Source organism: Mustelus asterias, chromosome 4 (assembly GCF_964213995.1).
Source record: "Mustelus asterias chromosome 4, sMusAst1.hap1.1, whole genome shotgun sequence".
Lineage (NCBI taxonomy): Eukaryota > Metazoa > Chordata > Chondrichthyes > Carcharhiniformes > Triakidae > Mustelus > Mustelus asterias.
In genome coordinates this window covers 82,563,622-82,584,110 of record NC_135804.1, presented here as the reverse complement: position 1 = coordinate 82,584,110, position 20,489 = coordinate 82,563,622, and the positions used below count along the sequence as shown (strand labels likewise).

The following is a 20,489-nucleotide window of genomic DNA, read 5'->3' as shown; positions in this document are numbered from 1 at the left end:
GGTGGAGAGCGATGCATCTGATTTCGCCCTGGCCGCCACACTTAACCAGGCGGGCAGGTCCATCGCATTTTTTTCCCGCACCCTCCAAGGCCCCGAAATCCGGCATTCAGCGGTGGAAAAAGAGGCCCAGGCCATTGTGGAGGCCGTCAGGCACTGGCGCCATTACTTGGCGGGAAAACGGTTCACCCTGATCACGGACCAGCGGTCCGTGGCGTTCATGTTTAATAACACGCAGAGGGACAAGATCAAGAATGACAAGATCTTGCGGTGGAGAATTGAACTCTCCACCTATAACTACGACATCATGTACCGTCCAGGGAAACTCAATGAGCCCTCGGATGCCCTCTCGCGTGGAACATGCGCCAGTATACAGGAGGACCGTTTGCAGGCTCTCCATAATGACCTATGCCATCCTGGGGTCACTCGGCTCTACCACTTTATAAAAGCCCGCAACCTGCCCTATTCGGTGGAGGACGTCAGGTCCATAACAAGAAGCTGTCGGGTTTGCGCGGAATGCAAACCGCACTTTTACCGACCTGACCGGGCACATTTAGTCAAGGCCACTCGTCCCTTCGAGAGACTGAGTGTCGATTTTAAGGGCCCCCTTCCCTCAACAGATCGGAATGTGTACTTCCTCAATATCATTGACGAGTACTCTAGGTTCCCTTTTGTTGTTCCCTGCTCTGATACATCCGCTGCCACGGTTATCAAGGCATTCCGTGATCTCTTTACCCTGTTCGGGTACCCCGGCTACATCCATAGCGACAGGGGCTCATCGTTCATGAGCGATGACTTGAGGCAATTCCTGCTCTCATACGGGATTGCCTCTAGTAGGACCACGGGCTACAACCCTAGGGGTAACGGACAGGTGGAACGTGAGAATGCTACAGTCTGGAAGGCTGTCTTACTGGCGTTGAAGTCAAAAAGTCTTCCAGTCTCCCGTTGGCAAGAGGTGCTCCCTGATGCGCTCCATTCTATTCGCTCCCTCCTGTGTACGGCAACCAATGCTACTCCCCATGAGAGGATGTTTTCATTCCCTCGGAAGTCTTCCTCGGGGACCTCATTACCGTCTTGGTTGACGTACTCAGGACCCGTCCTCCTGCGGCCACATGTAAGGGCCCGCAAGTCCGACCCGTTGGTCGAACAGGTCCATCTCCTCCACGCCAAGCCTCAGTACGCCTATGTGGCATACCCTGACGGGCGAGAGGACACGGTCTCGATCCGAGACCTGGCGCCAGCAAGGGATGTAGCAACTCCTGTCGCTCCCATACCCCCTGTTACAAACCCCTTAACTCTTGTTTCTCCCCCGGACACGGCGCGGGCAGCATCGGGACCATTGCTTAACCCTTTTACTCCCGTGTACAGCTTGCCTGAGTCCAGAGGATGGTCGCCACTGCAGGGTGTGTCAGGACCCCATGGACTACCGTCACCTCAGGGTCAACCGGCCTGTGAGTCCGTGGAAGAACAGCTGGACGCCGCCTTGGGGAGAACGCCACCGCAAGTGCCTACTCCGGTGTCACCGCCGGTATTGAGGAGGTCACAACGACGGTGCGGTCCCCCTGACCGTCTGAACTTATAGACTGATGACACTTTATTCTGTTTTTTGTACCCCGCCGGCCTTTGTTCTCAAAGGAGGAGTGAATGTGGTGAACCATCGTTGGTTCCCACTGGATAGTACTGAGCCAGGGTCTGGGAGAGGTATAAAAGTCCCTGCTCTGGCTGGGACCCCTCAGTCTGGGATCGTGTATAAAATTATTGGCTGCTTCATTAGAGTCAATAAAAGCCTTTATTTCCCGAGCATCTAGCCTCGTGTTTGATAACGCGCATCACCACCAATATCCTTTGACTTCCTTGTTAGTCAAGGATCTATCTACTACTGCCTTCAAAAATATTCAATTAATCATGCCATCATCGCTCTCTGTGGGAGAAAGCTCCAAAGACTAATGACCCACTGAGGGAAAATAAATTCTTGTCATCCCAGTCTTGAGTGGCAGACCCCTTATTTTTAAATGGTGTCCTCTAGTTCTAGTCGAAATTCACCTTTTCACTGGGCGTCACTAACGAACAGGTTAAATCAGAGAAGGAATCATTTAGGATTTCAAACAGGTTGAGTAAATTCCCCATCACTAATCTGATTACCTGTGAAAGCAAAATATTTACACAAATCCTGAAGAAGTCACTCTAGAAAAGGCTCATATTTCAGATCTGCGCTGAGATGGAATTGGTTCTCTGTTATCAGAGTGGGGCAGGATGTACAATCAAAGTGAGTGTTCTATCCTGTGCTGAAGAATAGAAAATGGATTCCACAAACATTGGGGGGAGTAGATATTCAGCTGCCATTCATCATGGGTGTAAATAGTAATGCTGGTGGAAAATCCCGCAAAACTGGAGGAACAAGAATCTCTCTAATGAGATCTCATTCTTACATTTTCCCCACCCCTCGCTGGTGACATGACGAGGTTCCCACCCATCCTTTAAATACATTTAATAAATTTAAATGTATTTAAAGGGCTTCCTAGCCATATGTTCTCCCCAGTTAGGGAATTACCCCCTGGCTGTGCCTGGAGCTATGCCAGGGATGAACACGCAGGGGAGCCTCTTTGGAGGGGTAGGAAGTAGGGGAGGTGGCCCTTTTTGTGTGTGGGTGGTGTTGCCCCAATGCCTGTGTAAGTAGGGGAGGGTATTGCCCCGATGCTTGTGTCGGGGTTGAGGTTGCATCAAAGCTTCTGGAGGAATGGGGGGAGGGATGGTTGCCCGGATGTTTGTGGGGATGTTCCCCTGTGTCTGCGTGGGAGTTCCTTTCAAATTCTATCAGGCCTCATCCCACCAGAGTGACAGCAGAGTGCGACATGCTGGGTTTTTCGCTGAAACTGATACTTTGACAAATTATGGGAAGATTCTACCTCAGGAGCGCTCTGAAGCAGACTGTTGTTTACTGACCTTGAAGGTTGGGAGAAATTGGTAACTGACTGTGTCAAGTAGTAAACAGTTATACAATTCAGATGAAAAAATTTGAACAACATCCCAACCAGCAATTAGCTGGAAAATGGCTGCAGCAAATTTTACCCCAACAACAACCAATTGCATGCCAACAAGCGAAGGGGAACTTTTTGGCCGAAGACACTTCCTACCTTATGGATATAAATGGGGAAGGATTTAGCAGCTAATGGCAGAATTTTAATTTTCAGCCATTGAAGGTGAAATCTATATCATTGCACCCTACTCATTTGTCCTGTTTCTTTTGAAAAGACAAGGACCAGATACATTGTTAACTATTTCGTTTTGTTTCAGTGCTTTTCCTACTGCACTTACCATATATCCAAGTTAGACCAATGAGTTCCATGATAGCAGCTATAAGAATTCCCCATCCAGCAGTGAAATGGTCAATTAAATTGATCCAGTAAATCCCAGCCTGAAAAGAAGTGAAATATTAGAAAGAAGCCTGTAAGAGAAAGCTGTAAAACTCTTCAAAATAAGATTTCTCTGGACAAGAAAAAGCAACACTTTTCTCAGCCCAATACCACCCAGCCTAAAATTGTACAGCTTCAGAGACATTGGATAAAATTATTATTTGCATGAGGGGGAGGGTTAGGATGCAGGCAGACTTGTAATTTCCTGCCACTGGCTGGCGTGTTGGTCCTGGGCCATTTTCATTCAGGCAGAATTGGGATGTGGTGATAGCTAACTGTCTGCAAGCAGAGAGTAATCTATTAGACCAATTAAAGGGCCTAATAAGGCAAATCTGCAGAACTTTCTAGTTGTCACATAGGCCACCCATTGAGGATGAAACATGACAAAGAAATGGAGGCAGCCTCCCGGCAGCAGAATGCTGTGAGTATGGCAGCACTACATTCTGCCCGAAGACACCACCATTCACTCACCATTATCATAGGTTCTGACCCTCAGCTGCTGGCTGTCCAGTTGCAGCGATACCTCTCCACAATAACAGCCTTGCAGCTGTGGCCTTTTTGAATTTAAAAATGTATAAAACATCTGCCCATTTTGAAGGGTACTCTCTCTTGTATCTACATTGGTGACACCTACCTCTGAACTTGGGGCTACTGATCTTCGAGTACCATTAGACATCTTATTGCCCCCCCCCCCCCCCCCCGCCTCAGGAATCTGTCTGCCATCCTAAATTGGATGATGAGCACACACTCTGACTACTAATTGGCCTACTCATTCACTTTTCAGCCTTTTGGCTAAGATCAAGCATAGGATCAAGCCCACGATCAGGTGCAGTGTGATGCGCGATTAAATCACTCGGGAGGCTGGATCGTACCCGGGAAATAAAGGCTTTTATTAGTAACAAGAATGGAGCATACTGCATAACGATACAATCCCAGACTAAAGGGTCACCAGACAGTGCAGTGACCTTTATACTCCTACAGGTAGGCGGAGCCAACCGGAGTGTACCACAGAACAATACCAACAGGTAGAACACCCCAACCCTAACCCCAACAGTGACAACAGTAACATATGTACAAGTACCCATAGTGCTAACCATCTATGGTTCAGTACCCATAGTGCTAACCATCTATGGTTCACCACACAGTGCTTGTTCTTGTCAGCTTGGATCTTGAATGTCTCTCTAATGGGGACCATAAATTGGATTCAATTTGAATTGTTGTTTGGAGCAAGCAAGTAGATTGATTAAGGGCTTGCCCTGCCCACTCTGCACATAGGCTTGTATCTTTGAGAAAGGAATAAAACGTTTTTAAAAAATATTCAACTGATTTTGTCAGATCTGGGTGGCACAGTGGTTAGCACTGCTGCCCCACAGCGCCAGGGACGAGTTTGATTCTGGCCTTGGGTGACTGTGTGTAGTTTGCATGTTCTCTTCGTGTCTGTGTGGGGTTCCTCTGGGTGTTCTGGTTTCCTCCCACAATCCAAAGATGCGCAGGTTAGATGGGTTGGCTATGCTAGATTGCCCCTTAATGTCGAAACTAATGGGGTAAGAAGTTTGGTGCATACTCGGGCTGAATAGCTTCCTTCTGCGCTGTAGAGATTATATGATCCAGTACTGTCCATGTTTCCTACAGTTCCAAACAAATTTTCTATTGACCATCTTTCAGATATATAAAATAACCTTTTGATTTGTCTGCTTTAATTATCTACACCCATGTCCATTGCCAAGTGAGATTAGTTGCATCAGCTTCATTTACATCAGACAAGGCCCTTCATGCCACCAGGACAAAAGTTGGTAAACAGAAATGCAGAAATTATCCAAATTGTCAGTTATTGTTTGTGAAAGTTACAAATGTAATGGCTCTGATTCACCTCACCAAGTTGATCCAGCGTTTTGAAATTGAACACTAATAATTTACTTTGTGTTGTTATCAGGTTTAAGAGAGAAAATCTAGCAGGACTTTCAAGGCAGCAAAATTCCACATTAAAATGAATGTTTAGTGTTTAGTGTTGGTGTTGCAAGAAAAGTCACGAAGGACTTTCAAGGAATTTTCAACTTCCATTCAAACAGGTAGACAGGGCCTTGGTTTAATATTTCCTGCAAATGATAGCACCCATGACAATGCAACAGTCCTCAGCTACTGTGCTAAGTATTAAACAATGTGCTCTCAGTTTCAGTTTGAACTAACACCTTCTGACTTAGTACTGACTGTTTCTCAATTAGGGAACTGAAAACTTAAGAGACAAACTTATCAAGGTGAGCAATGCTAAATAGAAAATGAGGAGGTTGCCAGGTGTTGATGTGGGCCTCATGGTTGGCCCAGTTTTGTGCTCTGGCACTTATTTGAAATTAAGAGTGTTTAAAACAAAGAACATCCTTCACCCAATCCCATACGCACTCCATTCCCCCATCCATTTCAAACCATGCCACCTCATGCTCCCCCACCACCCCCATGGCCCCTCATACATACTATGCCAACCTAAGTCCCTCAACGTCCCCCCCAAAGGCCTCTAATACTCCTTAAACCAATCAATGCCCTTCATCCCACCCTCATTGCCCCCCCCGCCATACCCCCATCCTCTCACATCCCTAGGACCATTGTAGCCCCATGCAAACATAGTGTCCACTCATGCCAAATGTCTATCATACATTGGCCCACCCCTTCCATGCCAGCTCACCTGTTATCTACCACAGGCAAGCCTTAGGAGCCATGCTGAAATAAAATTGTGTTTGTGATAGCACATTAAAAAAAGCTCTCATTGACTTAAAGGAATTTCAATGCAATTGATTTTTTTTTAACTAATCTCTTTTGAAAACAAACTACTCTTTAGCCACTCTGAGCTGTCAATCACACTGTTCACTTAAGTGGCACCATATGGTGATAATGTTAGGTGGTAAAATAAGTCATGCAGCAAATCCTATAATGATAACCCTCAGACAAAATGAAATATCAAACACTGATTATATTTTCAGCCAACCTGTTTTTTTTCTGTTAATTTAAAACCCAGCAGAATTAAATCCATTCACAACTTTGACAGTTTCAATGAGTTTTGACAGTTCTTTAATGGCTTTGATGGTTCTTTTAAAGCTTGACAGTTCTTTGACAGCTCGAATGAATTTATGCCCTTTTTATGCACAATCATGTTTACTGTTTACAATCTTAAGAGGTACCCTGGCTATCCAAATGAACCCATCAAGTTCAGACCGGCTCTTACCTGATCTAATCTGCACACATTGTGTTTCATACTCCTGGCTGACTGCGGTGACCCACTGTAACTACATGTGTATGCCTGGGCACACCCATGCTGCACCTGGCCCGAGACTCCTCCCTTTCCACCTGAGACTCCTCCCTTTCCACCAGAGTGAGGTATAAAGGTGATGGTTCCTCCTCCTCGCCTCAGTCTGGGCCAGGTCAGCTACAAGGGTGTGCTCCTGTTCTTGGCGAATAAAAGCCTGTTATTTCACTCACTCACTGGAGTCCTCGTATCGTGATTGATAGTGCATCACTGACCAAAATCCGACTTCAGTGAAGGAGCTGATGATTTAATCAGCCAGCTGTCTTTCTAAATTGAAACCCAGTCTAACTCCAGTCCTGACCATGCAAAGATAGAAAGTGACTTGATCAGGGACAGGAGTTCCGAGCTGTTTCATTTCCATTTTTGCCATGACAAGGGGGCTCGCCGTGATCTTGAAAATCTGGACCTATGTAAGTTTGATTCACAGGATGATATCTAAGGTGAATTTCCAGGCTTTGTATTTAGTAACAGCAGAGAGGAAGCATCAGTCAATCCCACATCTTCCCTGCACAATACTATTAAGCTGGAAAAAAACAGGATTAACACACAAAATGTTTCTTAATCACTGAATCCTGTGAAGTGTCAGATTACATAGAGTTATAAGCAGCAGTACATGTGGAAATAACGGATACTATTAAAAGACAACATACCTGTGTTACACATGCAAAGCCCAAGAAAAAGAATAACAAGCAAATACCAGCTGTCACAAAAGTGCGCTTTGATCGTAGATAATTAGGGAACCGGTCCAGCAACGTTGTTACAATTGTTTCTGATGAAAAAAATGATAAATGAGTTCAGTGATCAATTAATACAGCCCAGTGAGACCTATCAATGGAGTGCAGGAGTTGATGAGGACATTGTCCTCTATGAATCCACTTTCTGAACCATTGAAGAGATTGAATCAGGTTGCCAGCCGGGAGAGGCAGAATATCAGCACAAAACATATGTGAGCACATCAATCCTATTATATATCACTGGAGGAAATTGAGAACTTGATTGCTTCCATTTGCATGCTGTGCCTTGAAACCATTTACAGTGTACTCCTCTGAGAGGTTAATACTGCTTTATCATAGTGGAGAGAAGGCCATATGTTCAAGAATGTGATCAGTATAGGGCATTGCAGCCTTTCCTCTGGTCACCAATGTCAATGGGAGCAGCTTTCCCGCCCACAGGTAGCTCTCATAATTCAACCCAATATGCCCTAAAGTGAATAAGGAGCAAGCCATATTAGATTTTGCAATAATTAATGAGCAAGATTTAGTTAACAGTCTAATGGAATGTGAAGTATTCATCTTATTGTGATCATAACATGATTGAATCCAATATTGTATTTGAACGGGAGAAATGTGGAACAATTTCCTCAGATTCTATATTTAGTTACGGTTGATTTCAATGGGGGAGACAGAGGTCAGAATTTTCTGGCCGTTCCCGTTGGCGGGATCTTCTGGTCCTGCTGATGGTGAACCCCTACTGTGGGTTTCCCGGTGGCATGGGGTGCACATAACGAGCCACTCTGACTACAGCAGGACCAGAAGATCTCGTTGCCAGCCAATGGCAGGTTGACTCCGCCGCTGAGAAACATGATGCGGTGAGCACGGAAAATTCCACCCAGTGACTCTGAAACAAAATGGACGTATCAGTTAGTGCACAGAATGAAAGAAAATCAATGGCAGCTTTTCAAAACAATTTGATTTGATACAGACATTTCATACATAAGAACATAAGAAATAGGAGCAGGAGTAGGCCATCTAGCCCCTCGAGCCTGCCCCGCCATTCAATAAGATCATGGCTGATCTGACGTGGATCAGTACCACTTACCCGCCTGATCCCCAGAACCCTTAATTCCCTTACCGATCAGGAATCCATCCATCCGCGCTTTAAACATATTCAGCGAGGTAGCCTCCACCACCTCAGTGGGCAGAGAATTCCAGAGATTCACCACCCTCTGGGAGAAGAAGTTCCTCCTCAACTCTGTCTTAAACCGACCCCCCTTTATTTTGAGGCTGTGTCCTCTAGTTTTAACTTCCTTACTAAGTGGAAAGAATCTCTCCGCCTCCACCCTATCCAGCCCCCGCATTATCTTATAAGTCTCCATAAGATCCCCCCTCATCCTTCTAAACTCCAACGAGTACAAACCCAATCTCCTCAGCCTCTCCTCATAATCCAAACCCCTCATCTCCGCTTTCAACCTGGTGAACCTTCTCTGCACTCCCTCCAATGCCAATATATCCTTCCTCATATAAGGGGACCAATACTGCACACAGTATTCCAGCTGCGGCCTCACCAATGCCCTGTACAGGTGCATCAAGACATCCCTGCTTTTATATTCTATCCCCCTCGCGATATAGGCCAACATCCCATTTGCCTTCTTGATCACCTGTTGTACCTGCAGACTGGGCTTTTGCGTCTCATGCACAAGGACCCCCAGGTCCCTTTGCACGGTAGCATGTTTTAATTTGTTTCCATTGAGATAGTAATCCCATTTGTTATTATTTCCTCCAAAGTGTATAACCTCGCATTTATCAAGTTATACTCCATTTGCCATATCCTCGCCCACTCACTCAGCCTGTCCAAATCTCTCTGCAGATCTTCTCCGTCCTCCACACGATTCACTTTTCCACTTATCTTTGTGTCGTTTGCAAACTTCGTTACCAAAAATTGCAAGCATAGATGAAGAAAGAGGTAAGGGAGAACAAACTAATATACAAAAATGCAGAAATAAGCAAAGATCCTATAGAATGGGAATCATACCAAGGACAACTAAAGCAACAAAACCAATAGTAAAAGCTACCGAAAGGACCTTGACGAAAGTGGGCAGGGAGTTCAAAATCAAAGGGATATCAAAATCAATCAAATCAAAACACGCCAAGGATGGGAACAGAGAATTCGGCCCCACATTTCTTTCTGTACTAGTCCCTGACATTTTACTGATCTATGTACATGGACCCCTGAATTTTCTTGGACTTCCACTGTTTCTAGCTTTTCACTAATTAAAAAGCACCATGTTCTGCCCTTTTGGGTCCAAAGTGAACGACCTCCCACTTGCCTATGTTGAAGACTGCTTGCCACAGTTTAGTCCATTCACTTTACCAAATCACTTATTTTATGCTCCCATCTACTGCAAATTACATAAAGCTATGCGGAAATGTAAGTAATGTCACCTATCTATGTGTTATTGACAAACTTGGATATGTGACTTTCTATCTTGCGGGAGACAAGAAGTCAGAAACCCACCAGTGTAACTCTCCCAATGCCAGGTTAATCATAGGTCAGTCTTCCTGCTGGTTGTTGGTATGAATGCAATTTTCACTCATTTACATCTCGTGAATACTCATTAAACTGCTGCCTATCGGCATCCCATCAGGCCTACCAATCTTGTGTCACGCCAGTGTGAAAATACATTAGTTTAAAACCCGATTGATAAAGAGTGGCATGTATAGGTGACCCTTCGTTTGCAAGAGACTTCAAGGTGAGTGCAACAAAGCCTTTATGCCATTGTGCTGTACTGCTTCTTCACCACTCTTGCTGGGGCAGACCTGTTCCTCTATCCCCATGTCAAAATGTTCTTCATTTACAGCACCATGCTGCTGGACAAAGATCTGAAGTTCAACCAGGGGTGGGGTAGGGTGCATGACAAAGGCAAGTGGGGCAATGCATAGGGAGGTGGGGGGAGGGTGAGGGCTCATGAAGGCAGGCAGATGGCAAAGAGGTGGGTAAAGAAGATGAACAAGAAGACGGAAGACCAAGGGGAAGGAAGCTGGACTCTGACACACTGTATGAAAAGCTCACAAACAAGGGGGCAAAAGGGATACCACAGTAAGGTGTGGGCACTTTGCGTGATGGGTTCAGGGGGAGGATGGTTAAATTGAGGAACAGATTTCTTGAGGTTGCTGGTATTTTAGTTTTGGATTGCTGACATTCAGCACAGTCTGGTGAAGACAGGTGGGTTGTAGAGAGTGATATAAGGGTGCCGGACTGGTATTTAGATATGGCACCGGGAAATTCAAACCGGTTAGCTAATATTCGACGAATTAGCAGCTGGCCCGCCAGGAGATTCAGAGGGAAACTCACCTGTGCATAATTAATCAGGTTCCAATCAGGCGTGGGATCCTGCAATTCTGGCCAGCAGGAAATGCGCCACTGGAGCCGCCATTCACCGCACTTCGTCTCAAAAATGGATTATTTGTCCATATTAATTAAAAGTAATATAATTCTTACCTATACTTGCAAACTGACTGCCAAGTCCCAGAGTGACCAGCATGAAGAAAAATAAAATGGACCATAAAGGTGCCACTGGCAACTGCGCAAGAGCCTCTGGGTAGGCGATGAAAGCCAAACCGAAACCTAGAGAGTGAATTGAAATGAAATGGTGCAATTAATGACGCTTAAGGAAAGATACTGTAAACTAAGATTATTTATTAAAAACCTCTTAATTACTTCAGAATCCTCCTCACCAAATTGCCAAGAAGTACCACGTTTTGTTCAGTATTTGTGTATTCATCCTGAAATCTTGTGATTTCTTTCCACCCACGTGAGTGATGTTAGTGACGAAGAATGGGGCAGAATCCATTTAAGGATCTCAGTATTTATCTGCAGAGTAAAGATCCCTCTATTCTACCCCAACAATGTGCCTCATTCCCACTCTCAGAAGAGCTGGCAACATGGTGATATTTTCTCATTGCTCTGCTGTTGTGAAGTCCTTCTGATAATTCTGCTAATTCAGTGCTGGTTTTGTGCTTCACGACCTTTGCCCACAAGGACCAAGATGGAGAATACCTTAATTCTTTCCAAATAGGACTCTTTCACTCAGCAGTCAGGAAAGACATTAGTCCCATCAATGTGAGCTGAATTAGTGCTAGTTCTGAGAACCAAAAATAGTATCTAACCCATTGAACCATCCAATCTTCAAAGAGAATCTGATATTCTAATAGATGGCTAATGGTGTGTTGATATTTTTGCTAGTTCTGATTATTCCTATTGACGAATTACAAGCAGCTTGACAGTTGGTGCTGTGGTTGTTTGTTTAAACATTAGCACATTTACGTTAGAATATCTCCAGTTCAAAGGCACTGGATGCAGATTGTGTCAACAGAGTGGAATAGCTGAGATTGTTGAGCAAGGCCAGTTTTATGTTATACCTTTGGAAACATTTTAACAGAAGATATTGATGCTGATTTTACCTGCCTTTGCAACCTCTGGAACAAGCTTGTCTTGTACATGAGCCATGTGTCCAAGGACGGAGAAGATGGCAAATCCAGCAAACACACTGGTAGCACAATTAACCACACAAATAATGATGGCATCTGAATAACAGTTATTGTTGAACTTGTTGTAGGATGACAGGGCTGTTAAACCTCCCCAAGCGACTGACAGTGAGAAGAAAATCTGTGTTGCAGCATCTTTCCAGACCTAGGAAATAGAAGGTACATAAGAACATAAGAAATAGGAGCAGGAGTAGGCCATCTGGCCCTTCGAGCCTGCCCCGCCATTCAACAAGATCATGGCTGATCTGAGTTCCACTTACCCGCCTGCTCCCCATATCCCCTAATTCCCTTATCAATCAGAAAACTATCTACCCGTGATTTAAACATATTCAACGAGGAAGCCTCCACCACTTCAATGGGCAGAGAATTCCAGAGATTCACTACCCTCTGAGAGAAGAAGTTCCCCCTCAACTCTGTTCTGAACCGGCCCCCCCTTATTTTGAGGCTGTGCCCTCTAGTTCTGGTTTCCCTTCTAAGTGGAAAGAATCTCTCCACCTCTATCCTATCCAGCCCCTTCATTATCTTATATGTCTCTATAAGATCACCCCTCATCCTTCTAAACTCCATGAGTACAGACCCAATCTGTTTAATCTCTCCTCATAAGCTACACCCCTCATCTCCGGTATCAACCTGGTGAACCTTCTCTGCACTCCCTCCAAGGCCAATATATCCTTTCGCAAATAAGGGGACCAAAACTGCACACAGTACTCCAGTTGCGGCCTCACCAGTGCCTTGTACAGTTGCAGCAAGACCTCCCTGCTTTTATATTCTATCCCCCTCGCGATAAAGGCCAACATTCCATTCGCCTTCTTGATCACCTGCTGCACCTGCAGACTGAGTTTTTGCGATTCGTGCACAAGGACCCCCAGGTCCCTCTGCACAGTCGCACGATGTAATTTTTCTCCATTTAAATAATATTCCAATTTACTATTATTTCTTCCAAAGTGGATAACCTCACATTTGCTAACGTTATATTCCATCTGCCAGATCCTCGCCCACTCGCTCAGCCTATCCAAATCTCTCTGCAGACTTTCCGCGTCCTCCACGCAATTCGCTTTCCCACTCACCTTCGTGTCATCAGCAAACTTGAATACCCTAGATTCAGTTCCCTCCTCCAGATCATCTATGTAAATGGTAAAAAATTGAGGCCCCAGCACCGATCCCTGCGGCACGCCACTGGTCACCAACTGCCAACCAGAAAAGCACCCATTTATCCCAACTCTCTGCTTCCTGTTAGATAGCCAATCCCCAATCCACGCCAACACCTTACCCCTAACTCCGTGTACCCCAATCTTCTGCAGCAACCTTTTGTGAGGCACCTTATCGAACGCCTTCTGGAAATCTAAAAACACCACATCCACCGGTTCCCCTCTGTCAACCGCACTAGTGACATCTTCATAAAAGTCCAGTAGATTCGTCAAACACGACTTTCCCTTCATGAATCCATGCTGCGTCTGCTTGATCGAACCATTCTTATTCAGGTGCTCTGTTATTTCCTCTTTAATAATGGACTCTAGCATCTTCCCAACTACGGACGTTAAGCTAACCGGCCTGTAGTTACCCGCCTTTTGTCTACTTCCTTTTTTAAACAGCGGCGTAATAGTAGCTGTTTTCCAGTCAGCCGGCACTACCCCAGAGTCCAGCGAATTTTGATAAATTACTACTAACGCATCTGCTATTACCTCAGCCATTTCTTTCAGTACCCTGGGATGCATTCCATCCGGGCCCGGGGACTTGTCTACCTTCAGTCCTATTAGTCTACCAAGCACCACCTCCTTAGTAACAGTAATTGTATTAAGGACCTCCCCTCCCACCAACTCTCGATCTCTAATATTCGGCAAACTATTTGTGTCTTTCACCGTGAAGACCGACACAAAGAACTTATTTAAAGTCTCAGCCATTTCCTCGTTTTCCACTATTAAATCCCCCCTCTCATCTTCCAAGCGTCCAACATTCACTCTAGCCACTCTATTCCTTTTTATATACTTGTAAAAACTTTTACTATCATTTTTTATATTTTGAGCTTGTTTAGTTTCATAATCTATCTTTCCTTTCTTAATCGCTTTCTTAGTCGTTCTTTGTTTTTCTTTAAAGCTTTCCCAATCCACTAATTCTCCACTATTTTTGGCTGCTCTGTACGCATCTGATTTTATTTTAATACTCTCCTTTATTTCCTTCGTTATCCACATCCGGTTATCCTTTTTCTTAGAGTCCTTCTTTATCACCGGAATATATTTTTGCTGAGTACTTAAAAAAATCTCCTTAAAAATCCTCCACTGTTCCTCAGCTGTCCTACCTACCAGTCTGCTCGCCCAGTCTACATTAGCCAATTCCACCCTCATCCTCCAATTAGAATTAATATGTTGTGGGAGCAATTACATTAGCTTGCTAAACTGTGGTAGATAAAACTACAATGAATGTGGGCCCTATTTTGATTCTAAGTGCTGGGCGGACTTGAAACTGGGAGTGTTTCAGATCCGACTTCTAGACCCGTTCTCAGGCTCCCCCATACGCACTCTGCCTGAAAAAATATCAGCAATTCTGAATCGCGCTGCAGAAGCCTGTGGGCGGGGCTTATCGTGCCCGAAATCCTGCAGCTCCGATCGGCACCTCCAACTGAGCATGTGCAAAAAAAAGGTAGAATAACACTCCGCTTCCACATCCCTCCCGGGTCGGATAATGCCTCCCTCTGGCCCCCACAGATATTGCCCCACCCCCATGACATTAATGACCCCTTATCCCCCCCACCACCCCGCCACCCAGATTGATTGTGGACCCCTCCCCCTACCCCCCACAATTTCAGGCAGAGTGGCAGCGGACCTCTCTCCCCCCCCCCCCCCCCACTGATCTTAGGCAGAGAGATCCACCCTCCCCCCCTCCACTCGACAGATCTCAGGCAGAGTGATCCCCCTCACCTCCACCCCTCCCGCACAAGGACCCCATCTTCTCCGGACTCCGGTGGCTGTGTGACACCTCTCTCTCTCTCCCCTGTCCCCAAATATTGAGGCACTGATCCATCACTCCCTCTACCCCCATCAGTTCACTTGCCTTCCCCTCAATGCTAACAAACAAACTGCGTGTAACGTGCTGGGATGCTCTGCCAAACTGCCTGCAGCTGATCTGTCCTAATGAGGGGCAGCTTCATTAAAAACTCAAGAATGGACAGGCAGGCAGGCATTCCTACACAAAATGTGCGCATGACCAGCCCCCCGATTTACTGAAGGAGGCTGCCGGATGCAGCAGAGGCGAGGCAGGACACCCTCTTCCCTCCAGGAGGACGTAGGCCCAGGGACTCTAATGGAAATGTGGGCTGGGAGGAAGTTGCCGCCTCGGTCAGTGCCAGGGCACTGGCCTCCCCGAACCACGAAGCAGTGCTCGAAAAAGGTCAATGACCTCATCCATGCAGCAAGGTGAGTGCTGAACCCCATCTTGCATCTTCCCCCAAATCAGACCAGATCCTCCCATTCCCAGCACCCTGCATGCTTCCAGCTCTTGACCCCCCCAAGCAGCTCCTTCCTATCCCCCCAAGAGCCCCACCACGCTTGCCCTCTAAGGGCTACCACCTGATACTCTGCAGGAGTCACACCACCATTTCTTTCATGGCACCTTCTGTCTCCACAGGAGAAGACTGACCATAAACCCATGAGAGGGCGAAGACAGGGGTGGTGAGCTAGACCTCCGGGTCCTCACCTGCTTTGAGGAGCGGGCACTGGAGCTCTCCAGGGAAGGGGAGATGCGGGCTGTCAGCGACAGCATGGTTGGGCTGCCGTCCAGACGTGAGCACCTGTCAATCCTTCAATCACTTTGAGGCAACTTCTCGGGGGCACGAGTTTCGGGTGCGAGGGGCAAGGTTTAAAGGAGATGTACGAGGCATGTTTATTTGCACAGAGAAGGTAGTGGGTGTCTGGAACTTGCTGCCGGGGGAGGTCGCGGACGCCGATACGATAGTGACCTTTAAGGGTCTTCTTTACAGCTATGTGAATGGGATGGGAATAGAGGCATATGGTCCCCGGAAGGGTAGGGGGTTACAAATCAGATGGGCAGCATGGTTGCTACAGGCGTGGAGGGCCGAAGGACCTGTTCCTGTGATGTAGTTTTCTTGGTGCTTTGTTCTATGTTCAATGGAGAAATGTGAATCACGTGTTTGGCACCCCGGATTCCTCTCCCTCCCTTGCATTTAACCTTGTGTCCTGTGTTGCAGGGACACATCTGGATGCCCTTGCGCCTTCTACTCCAGACCCGTACTGCAGCTCCCGCCTAACCTGGTCCAAGCAGCTCGGTCGATGCGCGAAGGGACCCTCAAGGGTGGCACGATTTTGGCGTCAGCTGCCACCTCACAATTCACCATCCCAGATACTGACACGTCGGTGGGTCCAGTTAGTGGTGAGGCTTCTGGGTCACTCTCTGGTGAGCACGACGCATCTGATAATGTACATCGGGTGGAGGAGGGAACGTCCGAGGCTTCTGATATGCGGGGGCCTGCCGGAGGTGAGGACTCAGCTGGTCCCAGGCTACATGCTGGGCCTCTGAGATCACTTCTCTCTCAGCTGCTGGGGATGCAGCAACAGAGCCAGGGAATGCAGGAGGGGCTGACGGCCACACTGGACTGACTGCAAGGCTATTGGGAGGAGTCCCAAAGCTTTCAGGCAGACCAGTTATTGCCTGTCTTGCGTGCTTCCCAGGCCAACACTGCAAGGATGGAGCCTTCCGTGGAAAGCCTGGGGCAGTGGATCTTCACCATAAGTGGCAGGCTCCAAGCGATGGATGAGCTACAGCAGGCCACAGCAGAGTCCCAGAGGGATTCTCGAGGTTCTGCGGCCCATGGCTGAGAGGCATGAGAGCTTGCAGGAGACCCAATGGGGCAGCGCTGAGACACCGTGGGCTATGGCAGCAACCTTTGAGAACATGGCCCAGTCGCAGAGGGTCATGGCCCAGTCTCAGAGGGCACTTACTGCGGCCATTGAGAGGTGGCCCCCGACTCAAATGGCCATCACAGAGGGCTCAACCACCATGAGTAGAATGCAGGTGGTCCTCCAGGACTGGCAGTGCCAGGTGATGCTGGAGCTTCTGGAGCTCACTGCAGAAGCACTGCCATCCCATGGAGTGACCCAAGGGCCCACAGGAACCCCAAGGGAGGGGGAAGGGCTCGAGCCCATGCCGGGGCCTTCCAGGCAGGAGACTGTGGCTTTGGCTACACTTCTGACTCCCCCCTTCCTGACACCGAGGCATCTCGGAAGCAGTGCGATGAAGAGGGTGTCATGGTAACATCCCAGACACCTGAAAGCTGGCCAGGGCCCTCAAAGTCCAGGGTTTTCGGAGGATACCCGCCATATGCATCACAGGCAACGGGGCGAGGTAGGCAACTGGCCCCCTCCACCTCTGATGTACATGCTGGGGAGTTTAGTGGTAGGCCACGTAAGGTTAGGAAGTTGTAGTTGCACTGAGATGGCATGGGTGAAGGGCTGCAGTAGTTAAAAAGATATTTAAGCACCTTAACGTTTTCTGTTCACAAGTTTTGATGTTAGAATGTTTGATTTCAACATCTTTATTACAATTAAATGTTTTTTCATCATCCACCTGTGAGTAATTTGTCTCGAATAGGAATCTTCTTCCATTGATGATCGCCAGAACAACTCTTCATGTTGATGTCAGTTGGGGAGGCCCCTCAATATTGTGTCACTGAGGAAAGGAAGGCATTGGTTCCCCAGACCCCATGAGCGATCCCCACCTGCCCCAGGGCCCTATATGGGGGTTTCAGATCCCTTACCCGCTACACTGACGTGGGCCCAAGTGCCAGCATGCATGCGGAACACAGGTGGGAGTCAGACTAGTTTGCACCAGGGCATCATCATAATGGTGCTTAGCGAGTCGTCATCACCCTCCTGCCTGCCAAAAAACTCACTAACACAGAGTACCCAGGCCCACCACTCTGATGTAACAATGTTGCAGGATATAGAAGGAATTTTGGTGGGGTAGGTGGGGGGAGGATGGAACCCACAGACACAAACCCCGAGTGACTGAATCAGGGCCAGGGCCTCTCTTGCTGCCCTCACATGCCTCATTTGAACTGCCAGCCCTCCAGCGCCTGGTTGGTGTTCCTCGGCATGCTCTTCCTCATCCTCCTGCTGCTCATCCTCCCCAGTGAAGCCCAGCTGGTCATCCTCCATGTCCTCCTCCTCTTCCGCCTCCAATATGTCATCTCTCTGTAAAGCCAGATTGTGCAAGGCACAGCACACGACCACTATGTAGGAAGAGATCACTGGGGTGTATTGGAGGGCCAGATCGATCCAGGCACCGGAATCGCATTTTGAGGAGCCCAATGCACCTCTCCACTATCGCGTGGGTGGCTCCATGGGCCTCTTTATAGCGGGTCTCTGCCTCAGACACAGGCCTCTGCACAGGCGTCATCAGCCATGTCCGGAGCGGGTAACCCATATCACCCACGAGCCACCCCCGCAGCCTGGGCTCCTCCTCAAATCCCTCTGGGATGTCCGAGCTCCTGACAATGAAGCTGTCGTGCACACTGCCTGAATGTCTTGTGCAGACATGCATAATGTTTATAATATGATCACACACTAGTTGAACATTCAGGGAGTGGAACCCCTTTCTGTTGATGAATCTCCACGGATTCTGTAGGGGGGCCTTGAGGGTGACGTGTGAGCAGTCGATGGCCCCCTGTACGTTCGGCATCCCCTCAATGGCTGTGAACCCTTCAGCCTGGGCTTCCTGATGGGCCTGCTCCATGTACTCCCCAGCCCGGGCACACAGGGCTTCTGTGGCTTGCTTGATACAGGTGTGAACAGCTGTTTGGGAGATGCCACAGACATCTCCGCTGGGGGTCTGGAAGGAGCCATTCGCATAAAAGTTCAGAGCGGCCGTCAATTAGACAGCCACCGAGATTGAGTGCCCCCTGCCTCTAGGTGCCAGGTCCTGCAACAGGTTGCACAGGCGTTGCACTGTCTCCTTTCAGAGGCGGAGACGTCGGTGGCACACGGTGTCCGACATCTGTTGAAATGCCACTTGTGCACGGAACCACCAGGGGCTCTGCTCCTTCCTTCTCCTGCCCTCCCCCCCCACCCTCCTCCCCACCCGGGTGAATCGTGGCCACCTCCTGCCTCTGGTAGTTGTCTCCCTCTACTCCTGCAAGTGGTAAGGCCCGGGCTTCTTGTGCCCGCAATTCTTCCTCCAGCTCCTCCTCCTCAACTCCAGCAGCAACCAAAAGAACAGCAAGATCGATTGGTTGCATTGCAAAAGCCATCTCATCACTCTGAGGGGGATGGGTGTTGGAGATGGAGAGGAACACATGTCGAGGTTAATGAACGCTGCTTGCCCCTAGCACATCAATAGTCAATGTCCATACTCCCCAATTCCCCCAGCCACATGCTCCCCACAATCACAGCCCCCCTCCCAATTCCATCAGCCACATGCTCCCCACCATCACAGCCCCCCTCCCAATTCCATCAGCCACATGCTCCCCACCATCACAGCCCCCCTCCCAATTCCATCAGCCACATGCTCCCCACCATCACAGCCCCCCTCCCAATTCCATCAGCCACATGCTCCCCACAATCACATCTCCCTGCAACGTTGAGAGGCTGCAGCAGTGCAATTTGCAAGGGCTTTGTGCACATCCTTCAGCTGGAAGTCATCTGAGTGCACTAGGAGCCAGCAGCACCCCAAGACCCGAGGTCAGTGCTGAGACCCGGGTCCATGCTGCAAATCGGACATTGGAGACCCTGCTGAGCAACAGCCCCCACCCCCCACACACTCGCAGAGCTGCCACCGACCCGAGAAAGAAAATGGCCGCAGTAAAAGGACACCTGTGAGCAGCAGGGAGTCGTTGGACACTACGCACTTACCTCCTCGCTAATCCTCACTGATGGAGCGGCCGAATCAGACCTTTGTGGAGCATGTCTGTTTCGCGCCGATTCGGTATTGGCGAATGCGGTGGTAAAGGGGGAAGTGCTGGTAAAGTTGGGCACGCAGCCCATTAATTCAACTTAAATGCATTTAAATAGCCGTCACCGCCGTTTCGGGCATGGTCCCGATTGCAGTCATTTTCTGGCCTTGGTAATGGGGGAACTGGCGTGGAGGCGGGCATGGATTGCGCTACTCGCCTCATGCCCGACTTTACCAAGTTTTCGCTCCCGAAAACGGATGCAACGCGATGGTAAAATCAGGCCCAGTAATTAAAATGCAGCCAGTTTTAAGGAGCTGCTGTCGTCAATGATGTCTACACACATGCTTTCCAGCAGGGAGCATATTGGAGAGTGATTAGGAACGGGAACCCAGCCGATATTTTTCTGATTTCGGCACTGACAGATCAGCACATGTGCAGTAGCCCACTCAGCACAATGCTGCCAGCATCTCCAGCGGGAATAGGCCCTGTCCACAGATGTTTAGTGATATTCACGCTGGTGCACTGTGATACACAGACTGTGGGAGAGTCATTTTGAAAAACAGCAGGATTTACTCCAGTTTCTACGCGAATTTGACACTTAGAATATTTTTTGGGAGAAT

The 20,489-nt window shown here is 48.0% G+C and overlaps 1 protein-coding gene across 1 annotated transcript in view; it reads right to left on the bottom strand.

Annotated features, from left to right (window-relative positions):
- Positions 1 to 20,489, bottom strand: part of LOC144492342 (sodium- and chloride-dependent neutral and basic amino acid transporter B(0+)-like) — a 72,708-nt gene that overhangs the window by 12,537 nt on the left and 39,682 nt on the right. The window contains exons 8-11 of the mRNA XM_078210337.1: positions 11,886 to 12,114; positions 10,924 to 11,049; positions 7,356 to 7,474; positions 3,313 to 3,412 (exon numbers count right to left, since the gene is read on the bottom strand). Of these exons, the coding sequence (XP_078066463.1) occupies positions 3,313 to 3,412; positions 7,356 to 7,474; positions 10,924 to 11,049; positions 11,886 to 12,114 (574 nt within the window). The remainder of the gene's footprint in view (positions 1 to 3,312; positions 3,413 to 7,355; positions 7,475 to 10,923; positions 11,050 to 11,885; positions 12,115 to 20,489) is intronic.